General features: G+C 44.1%; 2 protein-coding genes across 4 annotated transcripts; one reads left to right on the plus strand and one right to left on the minus strand.

Annotated features, from left to right (window-relative positions):
* The first annotated feature begins 698 nt into the window (after window positions 1–698).
* masp1 (MBL associated serine protease 1) lies at window positions 699–19,277 on the plus strand. 2 transcript variants are annotated; one of them, XM_059331592.1, is made up of 13 exons: window positions 699–773; window positions 1,360–1,597; window positions 2,711–2,885; window positions 3,822–3,953; window positions 4,816–5,012; window positions 5,087–5,234; window positions 5,345–5,463; window positions 5,618–5,696; window positions 10,615–10,749; window positions 10,843–10,917; window positions 11,024–11,271; window positions 11,959–12,147; window positions 18,601–19,276. In XM_059331592.1, the coding sequence occupies exons 1-13, from the start codon at window positions 769–771 to the stop codon at window positions 19,045–19,047; spliced, it is 2,187 nt and encodes a 728-aa protein (XP_059187575.1). In that variant the 5' UTR covers window positions 699–768; the 3' UTR covers window positions 19,048–19,276. The 2 variants fall into 2 exon arrangements, with proteins under 2 accessions (XP_059187575.1, XP_059187576.1); XM_059331593.1 differs by lacking the exon at window positions 11,959–12,147 and having other exon boundaries at window positions 18,601–19,277.
* On the minus strand, window positions 19,247–23,326 carry LOC131970258 (coagulation factor X). Of its 2 annotated transcripts, none has more exons than XM_059331613.1 (11): window positions 23,102–23,326; window positions 22,848–22,927; window positions 22,439–22,602; window positions 22,230–22,254; window positions 21,600–21,713; window positions 21,305–21,439; window positions 20,978–21,237; window positions 20,453–20,567; window positions 20,018–20,214; window positions 19,808–19,933; window positions 19,247–19,691 (listed from the first exon to the last, which is right to left on the minus strand). In XM_059331613.1, exons 2-11 carry the CDS (start codon window positions 22,915–22,917, stop codon window positions 19,434–19,436), a joined length of 1,464 nt encoding a protein of 487 aa, XP_059187596.1. In that variant the 5' UTR covers window positions 22,918–22,927; window positions 23,102–23,326; the 3' UTR covers window positions 19,247–19,433. The 2 variants fall into 2 exon arrangements, with proteins under 2 accessions (XP_059187596.1, XP_059187594.1); XM_059331611.1 differs by having other exon boundaries at window positions 23,086–23,326.
* Between the last annotated feature and the right edge of the window lie 1,092 nt (window positions 23,327–24,418).

Genomic DNA, 24,418 nt, shown 5'->3' on the forward strand with positions numbered 1-24,418 from the left:
AAACTTTATTTATTTATTTATTTTCCAGAGTACACAGTAAATACTTTATTTATTTATTTATTTATTTATTTATTTATTTATTATTTAGTTGTTAGTTAGTTAGTTTATTTGTTTATTTCCCAGAGTACACAGTATATACTTTACTTATTCATTGAGTTGTTTGTTTGTTTACTTATTTATTTGTTTATTTCCCAGAATGCATAGTAAATAGGCCTACTTTACTTATGTATTTAGTTGTTTGTTTGTTTGTTTGTTTATTTACACGGTAAATACTTTACTCAAGTACTTTGTTTTTACTTTTTACATGTTATAATACTAACGTGACATTAATGTTAAATAAATAAATGAGGCAATAAATATGTAGGCTAAATAAGCGTCAATGTTTCAAAGAACTACTTTTATTTATTCCATAATATTTATTTCCCAGCTCTTTATATTTTATAATGGAAATAAAAAGAGATAAATGAAGGAAATATATAAACTAGTGAGTTATAAACTATGAAAGTCTGAATTTATTATTTATTATTTATTTTATTTTGACTTAAACTGCATAAAATCTTTTTACTTTAAATACGTTTGAGTACTTTTACTGCAGCAGCACCATAGACTATAAAATAGCACGGAATATTTCTCCGCCGACGCCCCGCCCCTCGAAGACCTGACGTGATGACGTAGAGCTCCTCGGACACGTCACACGTAAAGAGTTCAGTCCGGAGCTCCGCGAGCTCAGAAGGATCCGGAGGCGCGAGCTGAAAGGAAGTCTGCAGCATGAGGTCAGTCAGCTGATCAGTGATCAATAACAGGATCAGCGCTTCATTATAATATTATAATTATTATTTTTATTATTATATTATATTATTATGTAAAACAAAAGTTTCGAAAAAAACAAAATTAATCAAAACCGTAAAAATATAAATAAATCACATTATTAGAGTTCATTCTCCTTCAGAATAATATAATTCTGTTTGTTGCTTACGTTTGTTTTTGTTTTGGGAAAATATTATTGTTGTTGTTATCTTAATCTTGATAATATTGCTATTGTTATTAACAAGAACAATATTAATTGGAATATGAATATGTTAGGGTGTTGGTAATAATAACAAAAATTATAATAACAACCATAATCATCAATATTTTTATTTATACAAATAATAACAATAACAATATTAGTTGGAATATGAAAATGTCAGGGTGTTGGCAATAATTCATAATAATTAATGATAACAATGATAATAATAGTATTATTAATAGCGATGATAATGATGATGATTATAATAATGATGATGATGATGGTGATAATAATAATAATTATAGTAATAATAATAATAATAATGATGACGACGATGATCTGAATCTCAGGGTGTTGGTGTGGCTGGTGTCCATGACGACAGTGTCGTTGGCGCCCTTGGTGGCGGGCGGCGTCCAGCTGCTCTCTGAGCCGTTCGGCAGCCTGATGTCTCCTAACTTCCCGGAGCCGTACCCTGGAGACACAGTGCTCCGCTGGAATGTCAGCGTTCCCGATGGCTTCCAGGTGCGTCTGTCCTTCAGCCACTTCGACCTGGAGCCGTCCTACCTGTGTGAGTACGACTACGTCCAGGTGAGCCAAAGCATCATGGGTAATCACTAACTAAACGGTAAAAACTCACGGCTGTGATATATGAATAATACAGTTATAATCAAAGTTCAGAGAATGTTTACATTCAGTTAAAACTAACCAACAACAACAATTATTTTACACATTTCAGAAAATCTATAACAATCAACGAGGCTTTTATTTTCTGAAATTACTGCCACACAAACACACACACACATTCTTATTCAAATGATGTCACTGAGCGCCGCGGCAACCTGTCCTCGACAACAAGCAGCTGCAACACACAAAAGACCAGCTGACTGATTTCCCACAATGCACTGCTCTACACACACACACACACACACACACACACCAACACACACACACCAACACACAAACACAAACACACACACACACACACACACACACACACACTTGTCTGTCAGTATAAGCCTGTTAACATGCAGCTAACAGAAGGAACCCCCCATTCTTTGAGTTTGCGTGTGTGTGTGTCTCTATGTGTCTGTGACAGTCTGAGACCTGTCCAGGTGAACCCGCCTCTCGGCTCCAGCTGTGTGCAGGTGGAGGCGGAGTGCGAGGTTCTGGCTCTGTGTTGTGTTGAGTAGAATAGTGTTGTGAGTCCCTGTGTGGTGTTGTGTTGGGTTGGGTTGTGCTGTGTGCAGGTGGAGGCTGAGGGCGAGGTTCTGCCTCTGTTCTATTCTATGTTGTGTTGTGTCGAGTTGTGTTGTGTTGTGTTGAGTAGAGCTGTGAGTCCCTGTGTGTGTTGTGCAGGTGGAGGGTGAGGTTCTGGCTCTATTCTGTGTTGTGTTGTGTTGTGTTGAGTAGAGTAGAGTAGAGTAGAGTAGAGTAGAGTAGAGTAGAGTAGAGTAGAGTAGAGTAGAGTAGAGTAGAGTAGAGTAGAGTAGAGTTGTGTTGTGTTGTGTTGTGTTGTGTTGTGTTGTGTTGTGTTGTGAGTCCCCATGTGGTGTTTTGTTGAGTTGTGTTGTGTTGTGTTGTGTTGTGTTGTGTCTGTGTGCAGGTGGAGGCGGAGGGCGAGGTTCTGGCTCTGTTCTGTGTTGTGTTGTGTTGTGTTGAGTAGAGCTGTGAGTCTGTGTGTGTGTGTGTTGTGTTGTGCAGGTGGAGGCGGAGGGCGAGGTTCTTGCTCTGTTCTGTGGTCGGGAGCAGACGGACACGGAGTCGGTTCCTCAGCAGCTCATCACGTCTCCCAGGAACTCTCTGTCGCTGCTCTTCTCCTCCGACTTCTCCAATGAAGAGCGCTATGCCGGCTTCATGGCTCACTACAGCGCCGTGGGTGAGCTGCCGCCACACCGCCGCCACCGCCGCCAAAATCTGGACAGCCAGATGAATTCACCGTCAAAAACAAAAAAACATAAATGCAAAGACATATTTAATGAGTTTGTAGTTTCAGGTAAAGAGAGAAGAGAAAACTAAAACATGTTTCCTTACCAACAAACAGAAATTAGAAGTTTTGACAGAATCACTGGACTTTAGTTCAGAACAACAACCTGACAGGAAGTGGGTCTGGTTTCTGTTCAGTCATGTTTATAACAGTGAACACGTCTGTAGATAACAGAAACATGCAGCACCACTTAGTTGAGACACAAACATGTGAGCAGCTGCAGCCCAACACAAGTTCAACCAGCTGATCAGATCCACAGCATGATCAGTCACAGATCAGTCACAGATCAGTCCGAGATCAGTCAGATCAGACTGAGATCAGTCAGAGATCAGTCAGGGATCAGTCACAGATCAGTCCGAGATCAGTCAGATCAGACTGAGATCAGTCAGAGATCAGTCAGAGATCAGTCAGATCAGTCAGAGATCAGTCAGGGGATCAGTCAGAGATCAGTCAGATCAGACTGAGATCAGTCAGAGATCCTCCAGAGATCAGTCAGATCAGTCAGAGATCAGTCAGAAATCAGTCAGATCAGACTGAGATCAGTCAGAGATCAGTCAGATATCAGTCAGATATCAGTCAGATATCAGTCAGGGATCAGTCAGAGATCAGTCAGAGATCAGTTAGATATTAGTCAAATCAGTCAGAGATCAGTCAGATCAGACTGAGATCTGACTGATATCAGCCAGAGATTAGTCAGATCAGTCAGAGATCAGTCGGAGATCAGTCAGGAATCAGTCAGAGATCAGTCAGATCAGACTGAGATCAGTCAGGATCTGGTCTTTCTCTCTGGATCCTAGAATGGTTTGGTTGACTCTGTCTTTCTCTCAGACGTGGATGAGTGCAGCGAGCGCTCAGATGAAGATCTGCTTTGTGATCATTTCTGTCACAACTACATCGGAGGATACTACTGCTCCTGTCGCTATGGTTACCAGCTGCACTCCGACAACCGCACCTGCAGAGGTGAGCTGATGATGTCATCACAGGTCATCACATGTCAGCAGGATACAGTACTTATACACAGCAGTACTTCATGATAAAGTACTTATACACAGCAGTACTTCATGATACAGTACTTATACACAGCAGTACTTCATGATACAGTACCTATACACCGCAGTATGTTATGATACGGTACTTATACACAGCAGTACTTCATGTTAAAGTACTTATACACAGCAGTACTTTATGATACAGTACTTATACACAGCAGTACTTCATGATACAGTACTTATACACAGCAGTATTTCATGATAAGGTACCTATACACAGCAGTACTTCATGATAAAGTACTTATACACAGCAGTACTCGGCTGCATGTTACAGCTTTGCAGATTAAAATGTTTCTCTGGATTCCAGCAGCTGATCTCAAAGTGTTTCTCTTAACCCTTTAAACATTATTTATTATTCATGTTTTCACCAGAACACAAACTTTATTTCATATAACTGACTCTAACTTTTTTCTCTGACAGTATCTGACAAGTTTTTATACACATTTTTAGTGTATTTTAGTGAAGTGTGTGTGTGTGTGTGTGTGTGTGAGCCTCCTCCACACAGAAACATGCAGAAAATGTAAATATTTGCCACCAGTCAGTAGCTGCTATCAGTCAAACAGAGGTTAGAGTCCAGATACTGAACACACACACACACACACACACACACACACACACACACACACACACTTGACTGAAATACACCAAAAATGTGTATAAAAACTCGTCAGATACTTAAAGGTGACTATCAATTTGTATTTATAGTACTGTGTGTGCATGTCAATCCCTTTATATCTAGTGTGTGTGTGTGTGTGTGTGTGTGTGTGTGTCAGTGGAGTGCAGTGGCGGTGTTTTCAGGGAACGTTCCGGCATCCTGAGCTCCGTAGATTTCCCGTCTCCATACCCGAAGAGCTCCGACTGCTCGTACCGGATCGAGGTGGAGCTGGGCTTCAGGCTCCGCCTCCTTTTCGACCCCCGATTCGACGTGGAGGACCACCCCGACGTCCGCTGCCCCTACGACCACGTCAAGGTGAGGACGGCACACACTCATACCTGCAGACACTCACCTGTGTGTGTCTCTAATCAGCTGTGTGTGTATGTCAGATCACGGCGGGAGGCAGAGAGTTCGGTCCGTTCTGCGGAGTTCGTTCACCCGGCGAGATCCAGACCGACAGCAACGAAGCCACGGTCCTCTTCCACAGCGACAACTCAGGGGAGAACCTGGGCTGGAGCCTCTCATACACCTCTACAGGTAGATACACACTATACTGCACACTGACACCTCTACAGGTAGATACACACTTTATACTACACACTGTGACAGCAGTGAGACGCTGTTTTTCTTTTCTTTTGATGTGACAGGAAGTAAATGTCCGGCACCTGAAACTCCGCCCAACGCTGTGCTGACCCCCGTCCAATCAGAATACTCCTTCAGAGACCACGTCCTGTTCACCTGTTTACCTGGATACAAGCTGCTGAAGGTACACACACTTCCTGGACTACTGCTGTTACTGCCCATAGTAACTGTGTCTTTGTGTCTCCCTGTCCCTTCCTGTGTCTCCCTGTGTTCTTGTGTCCCTTCATCTCTTTGTGTCTCACTGTCTCTCCCTGTATCTCTGTGTCCCTGTGGTTCAGGACGGGAACAGTCTGGACCACTACCAGGTGGCCTGTGGGTCTGACGGCTCGTGGAGCGGCGGTCCTCCTCAGTGTCAGAGTAAGAACAAACTGATTTCTGATGATTTAATTGAAACTGAAGTGTTCTTTCTTCTTTTCTTTTACTTAACAAGTTCTATTATTCTGTCCTTTATATTTTTCGAACATAAACATATTTTATCACATATTTTTGCAATACATTAGATCCCCTTTATAGTAATATTAATATCACCTTAATAGTCATGCAGATAATGTGATCATTATATCAGTAAATAGATCATATCATGTCATGTCACATAATCACAAACACAAAATAACAGATCAGTGGCAGACATGATTATTAGACACTCTTATTTTATTTAGGTGATTTATTGATTGATTTGAACAGCAGTATCAGTAGTGCAATTAGTAACATAGCAGTAGTAGCAGTAGTAACAGCAGTAACAGCAGCAACAGTAGTAACAGTAGTAACATTAACAGTAGTAACAGCATTAACAGTAGTAACAGTAGTTACAGCATTAACAGTAGCAGTAGTAACAGTAGTAACAGCATTAACAGTAGCAGTAGTAACAGTAGTAGTAACAGAGGTCAGAGTCAGTGAGTTACATTTTGTGTTTTCTGTCTCTCCCTGTAGAAACAGACTCTGGGAGGAGGAGGCAGTCTCTCTCCAGCATCAATCACAGTTGAGATTAATTCAGACACTGATTCTTATTGGCTGATAGAGAAACAGTTCATGTGTTGTCAGAAGTTTTAAATAATTTTCTAATAAAACAAATGGAAACTGTTCCTGCAGTTGTTTCTGTGAAACAAGCATTATTATTGATAATCTGAAGATGAGTGAGATCAGGTCCATTCAATAATAATGTAAAGACACAAAGAGTCTGCTGCTGAACACCTAGAGGTACGCCTTTATTATTATTATTATTATTATTATTATAGTTCATATCTCATATTCAATAGAAATCTTTGTTCATTTCATCAAACATGTTTAATTAATTAATTAATTAATGTTTCATCTGTCAGTTGATCACATGATTCATTCTAACATAGAAACAATCAATCAGAACATACATATTTAAAAAGAATTTGTATTGTATATAGTACTGTGAAAAAGAGTAATTTATATATATATACATATATACAGCGGTGCACATCACTTTTTCAGTGAGTTACTCAGGTGAGTAACAGGAGATGGTGTTTGGTACTCACCTCATATATAATAAGTCTTAAAAGTCTTCCTCACTGTCCTCCGCAGTGTCGCCCACATTGTCCTCTGCTTCAGCTTCCTGCATGGTAGATGATGAAGCTGCTGCAGATGCAACTCCCTGTCCTTGGTTGAGACTCCTGTTAGCTGTCTCCATCCACAGGTCAACAGCTGGCTTTGGGTCAAATGTCTCTGTGGTCTGCTTTGACAGGTGAATGTGCATCAGGGCTGAGAGATGAGCATGTGACAGACGAGATCTGTACTTGGTTTTTATTATGTTCAGATGTGAGAATCCTCTCTCACAAGCTGCACTGCTCAAAGGCAGTGTAAGAAACAGCTTAACCACCTTGTTGATGTTGGAGTAAGCATCTGGGTCACTTGTATTTACTATTTGGACCAAGTCGTACACAGAAGTGATGTCTTTGTCAAGTTGCAAGGTGGCCTCATATTTCTTGAGAATGCTGTGAACTGTTGTGTTTCCAAAACTGTGGAGGTCTTGCATTTCCTGAGGCCATGTTGAAGGATCAAATACTAAGAAATTATCACATGACTTGAGGGAGTCATATCTGATTTCAAACTCTTCAATCAACCCCCTGAGTAAGTTTGTCTTGTCTCTGTCAGCATTGGCATTAGAAAAAGTGAGTGCCCTGTGGCCTTCACCATCAAGCAGAAGTGTGAACTGTCCAATTGCCACCATGAGTTCATCCTTACATTCTCCAATGGTCAGCTTTTCCTTCTGAAATCTAATTGATGTGGTCTTCAGAATGTTGCCAATGTCAAGCATGTGTGACAGAAAGCACTGAAAACGCTCTGTGCAGATATGCTGCAAGTCATTGTTATCACTTGTAGCCAATTGCATTTTAATGGCTAGCAATAGTCTTGATACTTTTAACAGTATTTCATGCCTCCATGCAGTCCACTTGATATTATGAAACTTACCCAGTTTCACAAAGGAGATCCCATTTTCTTCACATAGCTTCTTCAGTGCAGCATTTTTTTTTGCGCCACCTTTTTGTAAATAAAACTGCAGCAGCCTGACCACAGAGCGATTGAATATCTCACAGTATGGAACGTTGCGATCAGCTGATTTTGTGCAATTCTCCAGCGTGTGTGCAGTGCACAGAATATGCACAAGGGAGTCTCCAACCGCAGCAAGTCCCCGTAGTTTTGGCACTACGCTGTTGTACACACTGATGTTGACAGCTGCCCCGTCTGTGCACACATCGACCAACTTTGTTGTCCAGTCATCCAAGCCGGTGTCCTGGAAAAGTCTCACAAGTCCATCTGTTATTGCCTCCGCGGTTCGGTCAGCACACAGTTCAATTAATCCAACAAAGTCCGACGTAAACTCTCCGTTGCTGGACACAGACACAATGTAAACAATTTCCTGCTCAGTTTTTGTGATGTCTTCAGATCCAGCCCCGAAAAATCAGCAGACTGCAACTTTGCTCGTAATTCCCGGCTGATGGTGTGAGCGATGCTCTGCATAATCCGTGTCCCCCATTCACGTGAATGATATGCACCTCCGACATTAACTCCTAGCCGCTTCAGTAAAGGAATATCCTCAGAAAATGAAGACATGGGACGTGCGTGTTTGGCTGTATGGAAGGCCAGGAGAAAAATATTAAACAGAGCTTGCCGTTGTTCTTCAGTCAGCTTGTCTCGCCATCTGGTAAGTGGACGACTGGCTATTTCTTCTCGGCTAGCTTGCTTATTAGCAATGGCTAGCGCCACATTAGCGTGTTCCTTGCTCTTTTCATGTTTGCTAAATAAAGGATGGTTGTAAGTCTTGGAGCCTTTATAAAACACACCTGCTTTGTCTGCTAGATGTGGATGTGTGCGGCAAATCTTGCACCACATTTCAGTGCGCTCATCGGTAGCTTCAAGCCACTGCACATTTTGTAGCCACTTTTCCGAAAATAGTATTTTTTTCGGCTCTCGCTCCAGTTGGCGTTTCTTTGTAGGTGGTGAAACGCCAAAGAAGCTGCTCACTGTGGTCTGTTTCTTTTTGGACATCTCTGGTAGTAGTTGGCAAGCAACAGTCGTGTGTAAGTTTAGAGGAGAGACTGTAAAGTACGCAAAAGCGCGGTAATAACACAAGTGGCATTACGCATTCCTGATTTTTGTCGCGCATGCGTACCTGCGTACCAGTTATGTGCACCCGTATATATATATAAAATTGCATATATATATATATATATATATATATATATATATATTAAAACAGCCTGATTCAATACAGCGACCTCACCCAATGCCAATGCTGCTGCTCCTCCTCCTCCTCCTCCTCCTCTTCAACATGTGTACATCTCCAAAACAGCATCCACCCCCTCTTACACCTGAGCCTCCACCCTTGTCTGTCTCAGAGATGGGAGTGAGGTTGGAACTGGGAAGACTTTGCTCTGGGAAGGCTGCTGGCCCAGATGGTGTGTGTCCAAGGCTGCTCAAGGACTGTGCTGCCCAACTGTGTCAACCTCTCCACAAGATCTTCAACCTTAGTCTACAGTTGGGGCGAGTGTCGGCACTGTGGAAAATTTCCTGTGTTGTGCCGGTACCAAAAATAAAATGTCCAGCTGAAATTAATGACTATAGACCAGTATCCCTCACTTCTCACATCATGAAGACATCAGAGTGAACGATGCTGTCCTCTACATGCTTTACCGTGCCCTTGCTCATCTGGAGGGAACTGGTGCTTATGTGAGAATCATGTTCTTTGATTTTCCGAGTGCATTCAACACCATCCAACCCAACAAACTCAAAAACAAGCTCACAGAGATGGGAGTGGATCCTTTCTTCATCTCCTGGATCACAGATTAAGTGACAGGAAGACCATAGTATGTCAGGTTGGGGAACTGTGTTTGTTGGACATTAATGAGTAGTAAAGGGGGCTCCACAAGGGACTGTTCTGGCTCAAGCCCCCTCTTCAGCCAGTGAATACCTGTGGGGTGGACATTGAGGTGGTGCCAAGTTATAAGTACCTAGGTGTATACCTGGATAATAAGTTGGACTGGTCCCTAAACACAGACGCTCTCAACAAAAAGGGGCAGAGCCACCTCTTTTTCTTAAGGAAGCTCAGATCTCTTGACATCTGTAGTAAGATGCTGCAGATTTTTTTTATCAGTCTGTGGTGGTAGTGTGTTGTTTTATGCTGCAGTCTGCTGGGGAGGCAGCATCAGACACAGAGATGCAAGGCGGTTGGACAGACTGGTCTAAAGAGCTGGTTCTGTGGTTGGAGCCAAGTAGGACACACTGGAGGAGGTGGTGGAGAGATGACCTGTCAAGATGTTCGAGGCCATCCTGAAATACCCGGATCATCGGCTACACAAAACCTTTCAGGACCAAAAAACAGCAGTGGACGGCTCCTCTCTCTCCATTGCAGGACGGAGAGATACCAAAGATCCTTCGCTCCTACAACCATCAGGCTGTCTCATTCTTCCATAGATTCTACCAGACTAACTGAATTTCCCCTCGGGGATAAATAAAGTAATTTTGATTTGATTACTAATTCATTCAGACTATTAATAAGTTATATAATTTATCGTCCACATCACAATCTTTTAGTTAATCCAGACAAAACTTACATCAATCAGGTGATCTGCATCACATCCACACTTACAGTCCACCAGAGTCCACCTGAGACCAGTTCAGTCTTCATCACGTTAACTCTTCACCGTCGTCTTCTCAGCTGATTGGTCCTCTTCCTTTCTTTTTGACGGCTGATTGGTCTTCTCTCTCTCTCTCACTGACAGCTGATTGGTCCTCTCTCTCTCCTCAGTGGTGGATTGTGGAAATCCGCCGGCGGTCGCCATGGCTGACGTGGTGTTTGGTAGTCATGACAACAGCACGGTGTTTGGGTCGACGGTTTGGTTCGTCTGCAGGTTCGATTCCCTCCAGAACAACAACAGCAACAGTAAGAGACTCAAACACTTCCTGTGAACTCATCAACCTTCAGGACCTCAAACATGACCCATCCATCTGTCTGTCTGTCTGTCTCTGTGTGTAGGTTCCTTCAGCTGTGGGCCGAGTGGGGACTGGGTCAGTCCAGAATCAGGGACCAGACTGCCCACCTGTCTGCCAGGTGACACTGACTTTTACAACTCTTATGAATAAAATGAATAAATGCTGTCCCACAGAGACGTCTCATGTTTTGAAGTAGTACTGAGACAGTCTGTGTCCCCGTCCAGCCTGCGGCCGGCCGTCCCGCTCGCTGCCCCCTCAGGTGAAGCGGATCGTGGGCGGTCGCGGTGCCGAGCCCGGCCTGTTCCCCTGGCAGGTTCTGCTCAGCGTGGAGGATCTGTCCCGGGTCCCAGAGGACCGCTGGTTCGGCTCTGGAGCCCTGCTGTCCGAGTCCTGGGTCTTGACGGCCGCCCACGTCCTGAGGTCCCAGCGGAGGGACACCAGCGTTGTCCCTGTGTCCCCTGAACACGTCAAGGTCTGTACCAGTGTGTAGGTAAAGATGGAGGCCAAAACGCATGGAGCGCCCCCTGGTGGCAGGACAGGTTATAAACTCCAACCAGTCTAACCAGTGTAACCAGTGTAACTAACCAGTCTAATAAATGTAACTAACCAGTGTAACTAATCAGTCCAACAAATGTAACTAACCAGTGTAACCTGAGAAACTAATCAGTCTATCCAATATAACTAACCAGTGTTACCAGAGTAACTAACCCGAGTAACTAACCAGTATAACCAATATAACTAACCAGTGTAACTAACCAATGTAACTGACCAATGTAACCAATCAGTGTAACTGATCAGTCTAACACATGTAACTAACCAGTGTAACTAACCAGTATAACCAGTGTAACTAACCAGTGTAACCGGAGTAACTTATCAGTCTAACCAATGTAACTAAACAGTGTAACTAATGTTTCCAGTGTAACCAGTGTCACCAGTATAACCAGTGTTATGAGCGTAACCAGTGATACCAGTGTTACCAGTGTAACCAGTGTTACCAATGTAACCAGTGTTACCAGTGTCATCAGTGTAACCAGTGTAACTAGAGTAACCAATGTAACTTACCAGTGTAACCAGTATAACCAGTGTAACCAATCTAATCAGTCTAATCAGTGTAACCAGTGTAACCAAGTTTACCAGTATAACCAGTGCCCGTGTCCAGGTGTTCCTGGGACTCCACGACGCTGCAGACAAGCGGTCGGGCACTAATCTTTCTGTGGAGGAAATTTTCCTTCATCCGAACTTCCAACCCAACAACTACAACAACGACATCGCTCTGCTGAAACTGAAGGGGGCGCTGCAGTTCACCGAGCTCATCAGACCCGTCTGTCTGCCGGCAGCACCGGGACCGGTACTGTTACTGTATTCTTCTACTGTACACTACTACTGTATACTGCTACTGTATACTGCTTCTTTACACTGCTACTGTACACTACTACTGTACACTGCTACTGTACACTACTACTATATACCACTGTATACTGTTACTGTATACTGCTACTGCATACTACTACTGCACACTACTGTATACTGCTACTATATACAACTGTATACTGCTACTGTATACTCCTATTGTAAAGTACTAATGTAAAAGTGCCAGTGCTACGACTTAAATGTTTTTTTTTACTTTTATGACTTTTTAAGAAAGCTTTTTGATAACTGTGTCTCTTTATATTTTAAAGCCATGTAACAGCAGTAACAGTAGTGACGGTAGTGACGGCAGTAACAGTAGTTACATTAGTTACATTAGTGACATTAGTCACTAATTACACTAGTAATTACTAGTAGTCACTAATTACACTAGTTACAGCGGTAACAGCGGTAAAAGCGGTAAAAGCTGTAACAGCGGTGACAGTAGTGACAGTAGTGACAGAAGTGACAGTAGTAACAGCAGTAACACTAGTAACAGTAGTGTCAGTAGTGACAGTAGTATCAGTGGTAACAGTAACAGTCAGTGGCGTCATTAGGCCTATTTTAGGGGGGCTTCAGCCCAAATTCAATATAATGTGGCCAGAATATGAGTTCAAATAAATAATCATATAACCAGTCATTATCAACTTAAATAAGATCATAAATCTTAGTTTCCCTTCACTTCATAGCGGAGGGTAGAGAGTCCGAGTCAGTGCGTCTTTATCCAATCCATTCCACTTGTTCCTATAGAGCACACCCACATCCCAGAAATCCAGTCCACGTTTTCCAGGTTGCACTCTCTACCTGGGTACCTGCAGCATGTGTGAGCGGAGCATGCAGAAGCAACTAGAGTAGCATTAGGAGAACGTGAACGAATGTGGAAGAATGGATATACGATTTTTTTTCAAGACAGTAAGTATTCATCACTGCTGATAGTAACAATAAGTTAGCTCAAGCCCCCCAGCTAACAGCAGAAAGTCCCATGTAATTACCAAATGCTCCCTGTTTGACACATTTTGAAAACCTTACCTTTGTTGTTTTGCGGTCAAAAGTTACATTTCAGCTCTAAAAGAACACTGCTACTTAGCTAGCTAGTGAGTCTGAAATGCACTGTGAAGGTCCTGGTTGATTATAGAGTTAGGTGTGCACTCTTTTTTACCATATACTTCCCCCTTCTGACTCCCTTCTGGAGCATCAGCTCCAGCATCAGACAGGAGCTGAGCTCATTCACGTATGATTATGTGGATAATAATAATAATAATGACAATAAGAATGATAATAATAATAATAATAATAACTAGGACTGCGCGCAGTACTGAACGGGCCCTCGCAGAGTGGAGCCGTCGGGGGAGGCGGCGTCGGGTGAGGGCACGTCGGACGCGGCGCTGTTGGCTCAGTCCCTATGCGTACCAAATTGCATGTCTCCTACCACTGTGCTCGGGGTTGGTGTATAACATGTTACTTCCTGTAGCCAGCAGGGGGCGCTATGACTGTGTGTCATTATTGACATGTGGGTGTGTTCCGGGCTGGACCCTAATCACGTGTGTGAAATTTGGGACGGATTGGACAATGTATGGTCAAGTTATGCAGTCTGGTGTTAGATGGCGAGACGCCATATTTTGCCGCCATGCCACGCCCACATAGTGTGACAGGCAGTAAAGATTTATACAACTTTTGATCCCAAAGCCCTTGTGATGGTACTGACCAAGTTTGAAGTCAATGGGGTGAAATCTGTCAGAGGAGTTATGTAAAGTATGCAACGTGGTCATTTTATGAAAAGGAGTGTGGATAAAGCATAAGGGGCGGGGCTTTTTGAAATATTGTTATTTAGAAGTGTTAAGGGCTGGACTGTGATGAAGCATGAGAATTTTGGAGCAGATGGGACATAGAATGGGAAAGTTATAACGATCTCGTGTTTTATGGCGAGACGCCATATTTTGCCGCCATGCCACGCCCACATAGTGTGACCATCGGTAAAGCTTTATACAACTTTTGATCCCAAAGTCGTTGTGATGGTACTGACCAAGTTTGAAGTCAATTGGATAAAATCTGTAGGAGGAGTTCGTAAAAGTATGCGACCTGGAAATGGCGAAAAATGATGACAAGTGCGATATTCAATCCAAGATGGCCGACTTCCTGTACGTTTGAGGGTATGGGTCCAGGAGGCTTTTTGGTGCGTCTCCACATGAAGCACATGTGTACCAAATTTCGTGTGTCTATGTGAAACCTACTACTGGGCTAGGTGAAAAACATGTGACTTGCTGTTGCCTGCAGGGGGTGCTATGACTGTGTGTCAATATTGACATGTGGATGTGTTTATGGCTGGACCCTTATCACGTGTGTGAAATTTGGGACGGATTGGACAATGTATGGTCAAGTTATGCAGTCTGGTGTTAGATGGCGAGACGCCATATTTTGCCGCCATGCCACGCCCACATAGTGTGACAGGCAGTAAAGATTTATACAACTTTTGATCCCAAAGCCCTTGTGATGGTACTGACCAAGTTTGAAGTCAATGGGGTGAAATCTGTCAGAGGAGTTATGTAAAGTATGCAACGTGGTCATTTTATGAAAAGGAGCGTGGATAAAGCATAAGGGGCGGGGCTTTTTGAAATATTGTTATTTAGAAGTGTTAAGGGCTGGACTGTGATGAAGCATGAGAATTTTGGAGCAGATGGGACATAGAATGGGAAAGTTATAACGATCTCGTGTTTTATGGCGAGACGCCATATTTTGCCGCCATGCCACGCCCACATAGTGTGACCGTCGGTTAAGCTTTATACAACTTTTGATCCCAAAGTCGTTGTGATGGTACTGACCAAGTTTGAAGTCAATTGGATAAAATCTGTGGGAGGAGTTCGTAAAAGTATGCGACCTGGAAATGGCGAAAAACGATGACAAGTGCAATATTCAATCCAAGATGGTTGACTTCCTGTACGTTGTCCCTCTCACCGTTAGTGCTCGGTCCCTAATAATAATGATACACTAATAATAATCACTCCACCACCCCCATTGACCTGTAGGAGTCAGGGCAGAGGAGCAGAGAGAGTGAGAGGGGAGAAACCTCTAGTACTGGAAAGGTGAGTCTAAAGGATTTCACAGGATAGAGTCATTTGTGATGCAGACAGTCTTGTAATTTTATGGAACTCAATATGAATATGAAATATGAAACATTTCAGTGCAAGTGCATCATATAAGACTTATTTAACTTGATATTTTATTTAGGAGAGTAATGATTGGAAAGTGGAGATAGCCAACAGAGAGATATATAAGCCAAATTAACCTGGCCCAAATATTTTCAAGAGTACCTTAATATAACTGTAATTTATGTAATTAAGTAATATTTTTCAGGGCTTGAAATCACAACCATTTTAGTCACATATGTGCCGAAAATGTATTCTGGTGTGACTTCAAAATATTTGGGAGTAAACAATTATTGTGTTGTGAGTGAAAGTCACTCATTAGCCTCTTTGTTGATCAGATATTAATTCAATTCATTTTGTTTTAATGTATCTTGAAGGGTCAGGCAGAACGAGATGCAGAGGGAGAAAAAGATCAACAGGCAAGGTCAAGGCAGAGAGAGCAAGGGGATCCAGAGATGGATCAAGAGGCAGGGGATGATCAAGATATTACAGAGAGAGAAGGAGAGCAAACAGACCAAGAGAGGGAAATTGATGAAGCAGCTGCAGCATCTCACGCCACTACAGGGTTTGATTTAGGTGACAAAGACACAGGGCCCAGACAGGCAAAGCTGAAGACCTACCCACAAGAAAGTTTTGGTACACAGAAGCGAGCATTTCACCACAGCTGGTTTGAAAAGCACAACTGGGTAGAATATTCAGTCAACCAGAATACAGCTTTCTGCTTCCCATGTAGAGTGTTTGGCAAAAACATCAAACATGATAGTTTGGTCAGTAGTGGTTGCAAGAACTGGAAGAAAGCTTTAATCATCTTTGGCAAACATGAGATTGCAAAAACACATAAGAACAGTGTTGTTGCATGGAAAAGCTACCAGGCAACTAGAAAACAGGGAGACGTTGCACAGATGATAGCATCTGCAAATGTGAGTGAGATAGTAGAGAGAAGAGAATATCTCAGGCGAATTGTTGCAGTCACTTCTATGTTAGGGAGACAGGGACTCCCTTTTCGTGGCCATGATGAAGGAAAAGACAGCACAAACAGAGGGAATTTTCTTGCATGCATGGAGCTTTTAAAGGAATTTGATCCTTTTCTTCAAAAACATAACCCTCCATCAAATGCTCAGTATATCTCAGCAACCTCCCAGAATGAGATGATTGACTGTTGTGCCCAGGAAGTGACAAGTGTCATTGTATCTGAAATGACAAAGTCCAAAATCTATGCCATCATGGCAGATGAGGCAAGAGATTTCAAATCAGAGCAGTTAGCTGTTTGTGTCAGGTATGTGTCAGACGGGGCAGTGAAGGAACGTTTCCTAGCACTTGCAGAGATGAAATCATTTGATGCCCAGTCCATTGCAAATGAGCTGCAGCAGCAGATTCAAAACAATGGTCTTGCAGAGCTTAAGTGTGTAGCACAAACATATGATGGTGCAGCTGTCATGAGTGGGACCACTGGAGGTGTACAAGCACACTTTAGAAGACTCCATCCTGAAGCTATCTATGTGCATTGTTATGCTCATGAACTCAACCTGGTTCTGTGCCATACTTGCAAGGCCATCCCAGAGGCTGTGGAGCTTTTCAGCTTGTTGGAGTGTGTTTACTCTTTCTTCAGCACCTCCCTAGTGAATCATCATAAGTTCATGGAGGCTCAGACAAGGCTTGGATTGACAACAGTTGAGCTTGTGCAACTTTCAAACACTCGCTGGGCATGTCAGTTGCGGTCAATCAGTGCAGTTCTTGACACATTGTCTGCCATTTTGGAGTGCCTTTCTGCTATTAGATCCCCTATAGCTGTTGGTCTCAGAGCAAAGCTCTATAAGTTCTCAGCAGTCTATGCACTACTGATGTTTCAGTCACTTCTGTCTGTAACTGAAGGACTCCACAAGCTCCTTCAGAAAGAGACTTTAGACCTGGCAGAAGCTTTGATCTGCAAACAAGCAGTGTGTGACACACTTAAGGGCAAACGCACAGATGCATTTGCCACAGAGCTTTATGAGAGAACCAAAGCCCTGTGCCACACCCACAGTATCCCTGAACAAGGTGCCAGAACAAGGCATAAACAGAGGAAAATGGATGATTTTGTGCTGGAGACAACTGCAGGGGCACGAACTGAATTGAACAACTCAGACCCAATGAAAAGAGTTACTTTTCCCTTGTGTGGATAGGATGGTTAGTGAGCTCGAGCAAAGATTTTGCAGTGTAGATGCAGGGCTACTAAGAGGCATACAGGCATGCAGTCCTAAGTCTGAGAACTTCTTGAGTGAATCACACTTGAATGAACTTGCAAAACACTACAGCATTGACCTGAAAACAGAGGGGTTTTGGTGGCCAGAAACTTTCTTGCCCGGAAAACAGAGGCTGGATGTTCACCCAAAGATATGTTGACTGTGCACAACCTTCTTGATTCAGACATGTTTCCCTCTCTGAAGGCAACCATCCAAGTTGCCCTAACAGTGCCTGTAAGCAGCTGCTCGTGTGAAAGGTCCTTTAGTGCACTGCGTCGGCTGCACTCCTGGCTACGTCAAACAATGGGTCAGAAAAGACTTCACAGTCTTGCAGTCATGTCAATTGAAAAAGAGGCACTTCAGCACCTAAATCACAATAGAGTGATAGACGCCTTTGCCACCCTTAAAAACAGACGACATTCTTTGATGCTTCCACCCACCAAGTAACTGCCAATTGTAGCCATGTTATTTTAAAATGGTGTACTTTGTGAGAACACAGTGCTCTTTTTTTTGCATACAGTTTTCGATAATACATGTGGGCTCTTAATGAATAAGAAGCATTGGTTGAATATGGCACTGTAGCTATGTGGATTTTTTCTTTTTTTGTTGTTGTTAATGCTGTAAACATACAGTACTTCCTGTGTTTGTTGTTGTACTGTGTTAAAAATGTAATGGTGGCCTAAAACATTTACACAGTAAAGTATCTCTGTTAAATCTGTCCAAAAAGTGGAAAAGCAGTTTCTCAGTTTTTGTTAACTGTTTGTGAAATTAAACGCTCGCTCACATCCTGTGCATCTCCTGGGGGCTAAGCCCCCCCGTCCTTAAAACCTAGTGACGCCCCTGGTAACAGTAGTATCAGTAGTAACAGCAGTATCAGTAGTAACAGCAGTAACAGTAGTAACAGCAGTGACAGCAGTAACAGTAGTAACAGTAGTGACAGCAGTAACAGTAGTATCAGTAGTAACAGTAGTAACTGCTGTAATCTATATATTTTAAAGCCTTTAACTGTAAATGTTGTCTGTTCCTCAGGACGACCCTCCCTCTCCCCTCCCGAACTCTCTCGGGGTCGTTGCCGGTTGGGGAATCTCCAACCTGAACGTGTCGACCTCCGGTGACCCCTTCACGCTGACCTCTGACCCCGGCATGACCTCTGACCTCCTGCAGTACGTGAAGCTGCCGGTGGTTTCTCAAGACGAGTGTCAGGCGAGTTACGCCTCGCGATCCGTCAGCTACAACATCACCGACAACATGTTCTGCGCTGGGTTCTTCCAGGGTGGCCGGGACACCTGCCTGGGGGACAGTGGGGGGGCGTTCGTGATGCAGGACGGGGTCAGCAGCAGCTGGGTGGTGTTCGGGCTGGTGTCCTGGGGGGGGCCCGAGGACTGCGGCAGCCAGAGGGTCTATGGGGTCTACACCCGAGTGTCCAAATATGTGCAGTGGATCCAGACGCAGCTGCAGGCCACCCCCTGGTGGTGAGGGACGGCAGAGACAGACGGCTTGTTTACGTCTCGGACACTTTCGCATTTTATGAATATTTCCACAAAGACCTGGACTCATGTTGTAACCCAGAATGCTTTGTTACACTCCTGTTATGTTGTCTTTACAGAACAAATGGAAGCCACAATGAAAACTGTTTTATATATATTTAAACATTATGATGTACCTCTTATACATTATTTTACACTCCTGTCAATTAATAACAAGTATGAACTGAAATAAACACTTTTTGCATTTTATGAATCTGAAGATGTTTACGAGAGAAGCTCATCAGAGAGCTTCGATCATTTCATTACATTCAACATGTACATCACATATATCATATTAATTATAATACATTCCACTCTGAATGTGTGTGTGGCGGGTCAGGGTCTGCTGCTGGCGGTGCTGTTCAGGTTCAGGTTCTGGTTCTCCATGGTGTCTCTGATCCAGGTCAGGAAGTTCCCCAGGCGGGTGTAGACGCCATACTTCCCCCTGGCGGCGCAGCGCTCCCCCCAGCTGACCACGCCGGTCAGGAACCAGGTACCCCTGTAGTTGACCACGAACGGCCCCCCGCTGTCCCCGCTGCAGGCGTCCATCGACACGTCCAGGTAGCCAGCACAGAACATGTTGTCTGTGACCACCTGCACGCACGCACACACACACACACACACACACACACACGCCATTAAAACAAGTTTGTTTCTAACATGGCCTGTTTTGTGTGTGTGTGCGTGTGTGTGTGTGTGTGTGTGTGTACCTGCTGGGTGGAGGCGGTACAGTCCTGGTGGCTGACCACCGGTAGCGTCACCTTCCTAAGGAAACGGGACGACTTGCCCAGGAAGCGTGTGAGACCCCAACCCGTCACCACGCCGCGGTTCTCCTCCTGCACACACACACAGACACACACACACACACACGGTCAGCTGTGGCATCCTGACAGCAGGTTAGGTGTTGGAGCTGAGGTCACCTGCAGCAGGTATGTGGCCAGGTGGCGGTCGGGGAGGCAGGCGGGGATGGCGGTGGCGCTCCGGGTGACGGGCTCGGCGAGCAGCAGCAGAGCGAGGTCGCTGTCAAAGGTGAAGGAGTGGAAGTGAGGGTGGACGAACACCTGCTGCACCTTTATCACCTGCTCACCTGGATCAGGACGCCGCTTATCATAGTCACCTGCACACACACATTACACCTGTTAACACTCACTCACTCACACACACACCTGCACCACACACACACACACACACACACACATTCACCACACACATACACCACACACACACACACACACACACACACACACACACACACACACATACACCACACACACACACACACATACACCACACGCACACACATACACTTGCACACACACACACATACATACACCTGCACGCACACACACACACACCTATAGTAACGTGGTCTGGAGTCTCCTCCATGCAGTGAGCAGCAGAGACCACCCAGCGGTCAGAGACCAGAGTCCCCCCACAGAAACCAAAACCATTAGACCTGCGGAGCAGAACCTGCACACACACACACACACACACACACACACACACACACACACACACAGGTTTAGAGATGGGGTTATTTCATATCATTATTATCATTAAAGGAGACATTGATGCTGTGTTGAGTTTGGCGCCCCCTGTGGATGACAGTGTGACTGCACCAGACTCCCTTTAGAAAACGTCTTGTTTTACTATAGCAGATCTGACAGTCTGCAGCTCAGGCCTGTTCTGGTTCTGGTTCTGGTTCTGGTTCTGCGGTGCCGCAATACCCTCCAGCAGGTTTGACAGCATGAGTCTGGGCTGCAGAATTGTATCTGATTTTGTCCTGATGGCACTGTGACCGTTTAAAATAGTCTTGTTAAAATATAAACTAAAGCAGCTTCTTCATTCGTGTCAAATTAACGGATTTAATGTCTCATCACCTGCCAGGGACTCCCTCCTAGTTTCTCCAGGACTCCTCCCACGATCCGAGTCTCCGCCCCCTCCCTCGGCTCCACCCCCATCTCCGTCTCGTTCGCTTCTCTCTGTCCAGATGTTGCGTTTGCTGCCCAGCTGTCTGTGCTGTTGTCCTCCAACATGACGTCCGTGTCGGCGGTGACGTTGAGCGTGTCCGAGTCGCTCCACAGAGAGCGAGCTCCGTACAGACGCAGCTGGTGGTCCTGGCGGCCGCACGGGAATGCGGCTGTAACGGAAACAATCTGTCAGAAACAATAAATCTCACAGCTGTGACTCCTCGTCATGGTGCTGACCGGCGTGGGAGCAGGTGAGTCCGTCCGTCTCCAGGTGAAACCCTTCAGCACAGCCGCACAGGACGCCAGCGCCCCCTGGCAGGTCCCTGCAGTACTGCATGCAGCCGCCGTTTCTATAGCGACACGCCGACACCACTGCACATAGGAGAGTCCCGAATTACAGGTGTTTACCTGAGTCACAGTTCTTTACAGGTGTTACAGGTGTTTACAGGTGTTACAGATGTTTACCTGAGTCACAGGTGTTTGCAGGTGTTTACCTGAGTCACAGTGTATATAAGTATTTACAGGTGATTACCTGAGTCGCAGGTCTTGCCGTGGTACTGAGGAGTACAGAGACACAGGAAGTCTCCGCGGTCCATCGTGCACATCCCTCCGTTCAGACAGGGGTTGGTACGACAAGGGTTCAGATCTACGACACACAGGAGGGACACTCGAACACATCACAAGCTGAATTCTGTTTAAATCAGGTCTAGAGTTTAATCAGGTCTAGAGTTTAATCAGGTCTGGAGTTTAATCCGGGCGCAGTAATGTGCTGCCCACTGCTCCTAAACATGGTGTGTTCAATTGTGTGTAAAAAAGGATGGGTTAAATGCAGAGGTTGAATTTCCCCATTGTGGGATTAATAAAGTAATCTTCTTCTTCTTCTTCTTCTTCTTTTTCTTCTTCTAATCAGGTCTAGAGTTTAATTAGGTCTAGAGTTTAATTAGGTCTAGAGTTTAATCAGGTTTGGAGTTTAATCAGGTCTAGAGTTTAATTAGGTCTACAGTTTAATCAGGTCTGGACTTTAATCAGGTTTGGAGTTTAATCAGGTCTGGAGTTTAATCAGGTTTGGAGTTTCTTCAGGTTTGAAGTTAAATCAGGTCTAGAGTTTAATCAGGTCTGGAGTTTTATCAGGTCTAGAGTTTAATCAGGTCTGAATACTCACTTGTATATTTGAACCAGAACTCCATCTGAGGGACGAGACACTGAGAGTTAATGAGACCACATAAGAACATAGAACAGCTTCAGACCTCACAGGTCCTGAGCTCAGGTTGGACCTCCTTCAGGTTCTGAGCCTCAGGTCGGACCTCCTACAGGTCCTGAGCTCAGGTCGGACCTCCTGCAGGTCCTGAGCTCAGGTTGGACACGTCTTACCGTCTTCTCGGTGGTCTGGAAGATCTCGGCCGCCTCCTCCTGGGAGCAGACCTCCTCGTTACATTCCCTCTCCAGGTCTCCAGGGAACAGCTCCTCCAGACCCGCGTTCGCACGCCGCCGCCGGGATGACAAGACTTGAACTGCCACCGGCTGCTGCAGGAAGACTGAGGGACAGAGGACAGGGACACTGAGGGACAGAGTGACGGACACTGAGGGGACAGAAGGAGACACTGACAGGACAGAGGGCCAGACACTGAGGGGACAGAGGAACAGGGACACTGAGGGGACAGAGGGCCAGACACTGAGGGGACAGAGGAACAGGGACACTGAGGGGACAGAGGGCCAGACACTGAGGGGACAGAGGAACAGGGACACTGAGGGGACGGAGGGACAGGGACACTTGTCTCACCTGAACACTGGATCAGGGCGGAGCAGGTGAGGACGGTGCAGAGAGATGTCACAGCTGTGGACGGCGACATGTCCGTCCTTCTGTGGACAGAGACAGACAGGAAGTTGTCCTCTGTTATCAGATGTCCTAAAATGTCCCTTGTACAGCAGAGACAGACTTTCATTCAGAGGACAACATAAACATGTCCTCTAGCGTCTAAAAGACATCAGCTGTCCATCTCAACTTCAGTCAGACGAACCTTCAGTCAGACGAACCTGTTGTCTCTCACTGTCTCCAGGTGTCTCTCACTGTCTCTCACTATCTCCAGGTGTCTCTCTCTGTCTCCAGGTGTCTCTCACTGTCTCCAGGTGTCTGTCACTGTCTCTTGATGTCTCTGATTATCTCACTGTCTCCGATTGTCTCCGATTGTCTCACTGTCTCCTGTTGTCTGTGATTGTCTCTGTGTCTCCTGTGGAGATAGACTGTTGGTGAGATGTTGTCCAGCTGATTGATGGTTAACCAGAGTTCAAATATTGACTCAGAGACGTCAGCAGAGAGGACCGACAGAGAGGACAGACAGAGATGAGAGACGAGTCTGAGTTCACGTAACCTCCATTATTATTATTATTATTATTACTATTATTATTATTATTATTATTATTATTATTATTATTCATTCATTCATTCATTCATTCATTCATTATCCTTACCCGGCTTATCCACACTCGGGTCGCAGGGTTATTATTATTATTATTATTGAGTTTAAAGAACAATAGTTCAACATTCAGCTCAGTAATAATTTTTGGACATTGTCTGATTATGAAGTTTCCACATTTTTATTTTAGTTAAATATGCTTTATTTTTTATTTTTACTTTTTATGTTTTTTTATGGATCAAAAACTTGTTTAACGAAACCAAAAGAAACAAAACGTCAGAACTTTTGTAAAAAATGCTTAACCAATGATGTCAATGTTTTCAATATGAAAAAATCCTAAAGTTGTAAAAAAAAAACTCACTCTATATATAATTTATATATATATAATTTATATATATTATTTATGTATATTATTAATGTTTTATTTCCAGTCAGTGGTCTTTAGTTGTAAAATTCCCCTTTTAATCTTTTGTTAAACATGAGACATGAATTATGGTTATGAAAGAAACTTTAGTTTTTAATCGTTCTGTAACTTGTTGGAGAATCTTTATGTACATTTTTATCTGTTTAACCCTAAAAAGAGAAAAAGAGATTAACAAAGAAAAAATAACCACTCCCCCTTTGGAGTGAAATGCATGCTGGGAAGTGAATTTTGACCGACACCGCGAGTGAGACCATAAAACAGAGTATTTAAAGGGACCCTACATATGACAGTTTTCTAAGCCAAATCTGAGATTGTGCGATGTATTGGACAGACAGACAGACAGAGTAACCTAACGGTATCAGCAACCGATTGAATCTAAATAGACAGTAAGTATAAATTAAATTCAATAATACAATGTAAAACAATGGCCCTCATTTATCAAACGAGCGTACGTGAGAAAGTGGGCGTAAGATCATTTCTACGCAAACCTCGGCTTTTATCAATTTGGACGTG

The sequence above is a fragment of the Centropristis striata genome, chromosome 4 (genome assembly GCF_030273125.1).
Source record: "Centropristis striata isolate RG_2023a ecotype Rhode Island chromosome 4, C.striata_1.0, whole genome shotgun sequence".
In the NCBI taxonomy this organism is placed as follows: Eukaryota; Metazoa; Chordata; class Actinopteri; order Perciformes; family Serranidae; genus Centropristis; species Centropristis striata.

What these genes read in the sequence shown, in the direction of transcription:
- LOC131970258 (XM_059331613.1), bottom strand. Translation starts at nt 22,917, where the DNA reads ATGTCGCCGTCCACAGCTGTGACATCTCTCTGCACCGTCCTCACCTGC. An exon ending in TCCAGACCACCGAGAAGACG is followed by an intron (nt 22,255 to 22,438) that starts GTAAGACGTGTC and finishes CTCGTCCCTCAG; the next exon opens with ATGGAGTTCTGGTTCAAATA. An exon ending in ACTCACCTGCTCCCACGCCG is followed by an intron (nt 21,238 to 21,304) that starts GTCAGCACCATG and finishes TTTCCGTTACAG; the next exon opens with CCGCATTCCCGTGCGGCCGC.
- masp1 (XM_059331592.1), top strand. An exon ending in CGACAACCGCACCTGCAGAG is followed by an intron (nt 3,954 to 4,815) that starts GTGAGCTGATGA and finishes TGTGTGTGTCAG; the next exon opens with TGGAGTGCAGTGGCGGTGTT. An exon ending in CTGGATACAAGCTGCTGAAG is followed by an intron (nt 5,464 to 5,617) that starts GTACACACACTT and finishes CCTGTGGTTCAG; the next exon opens with GACGGGAACAGTCTGGACCA.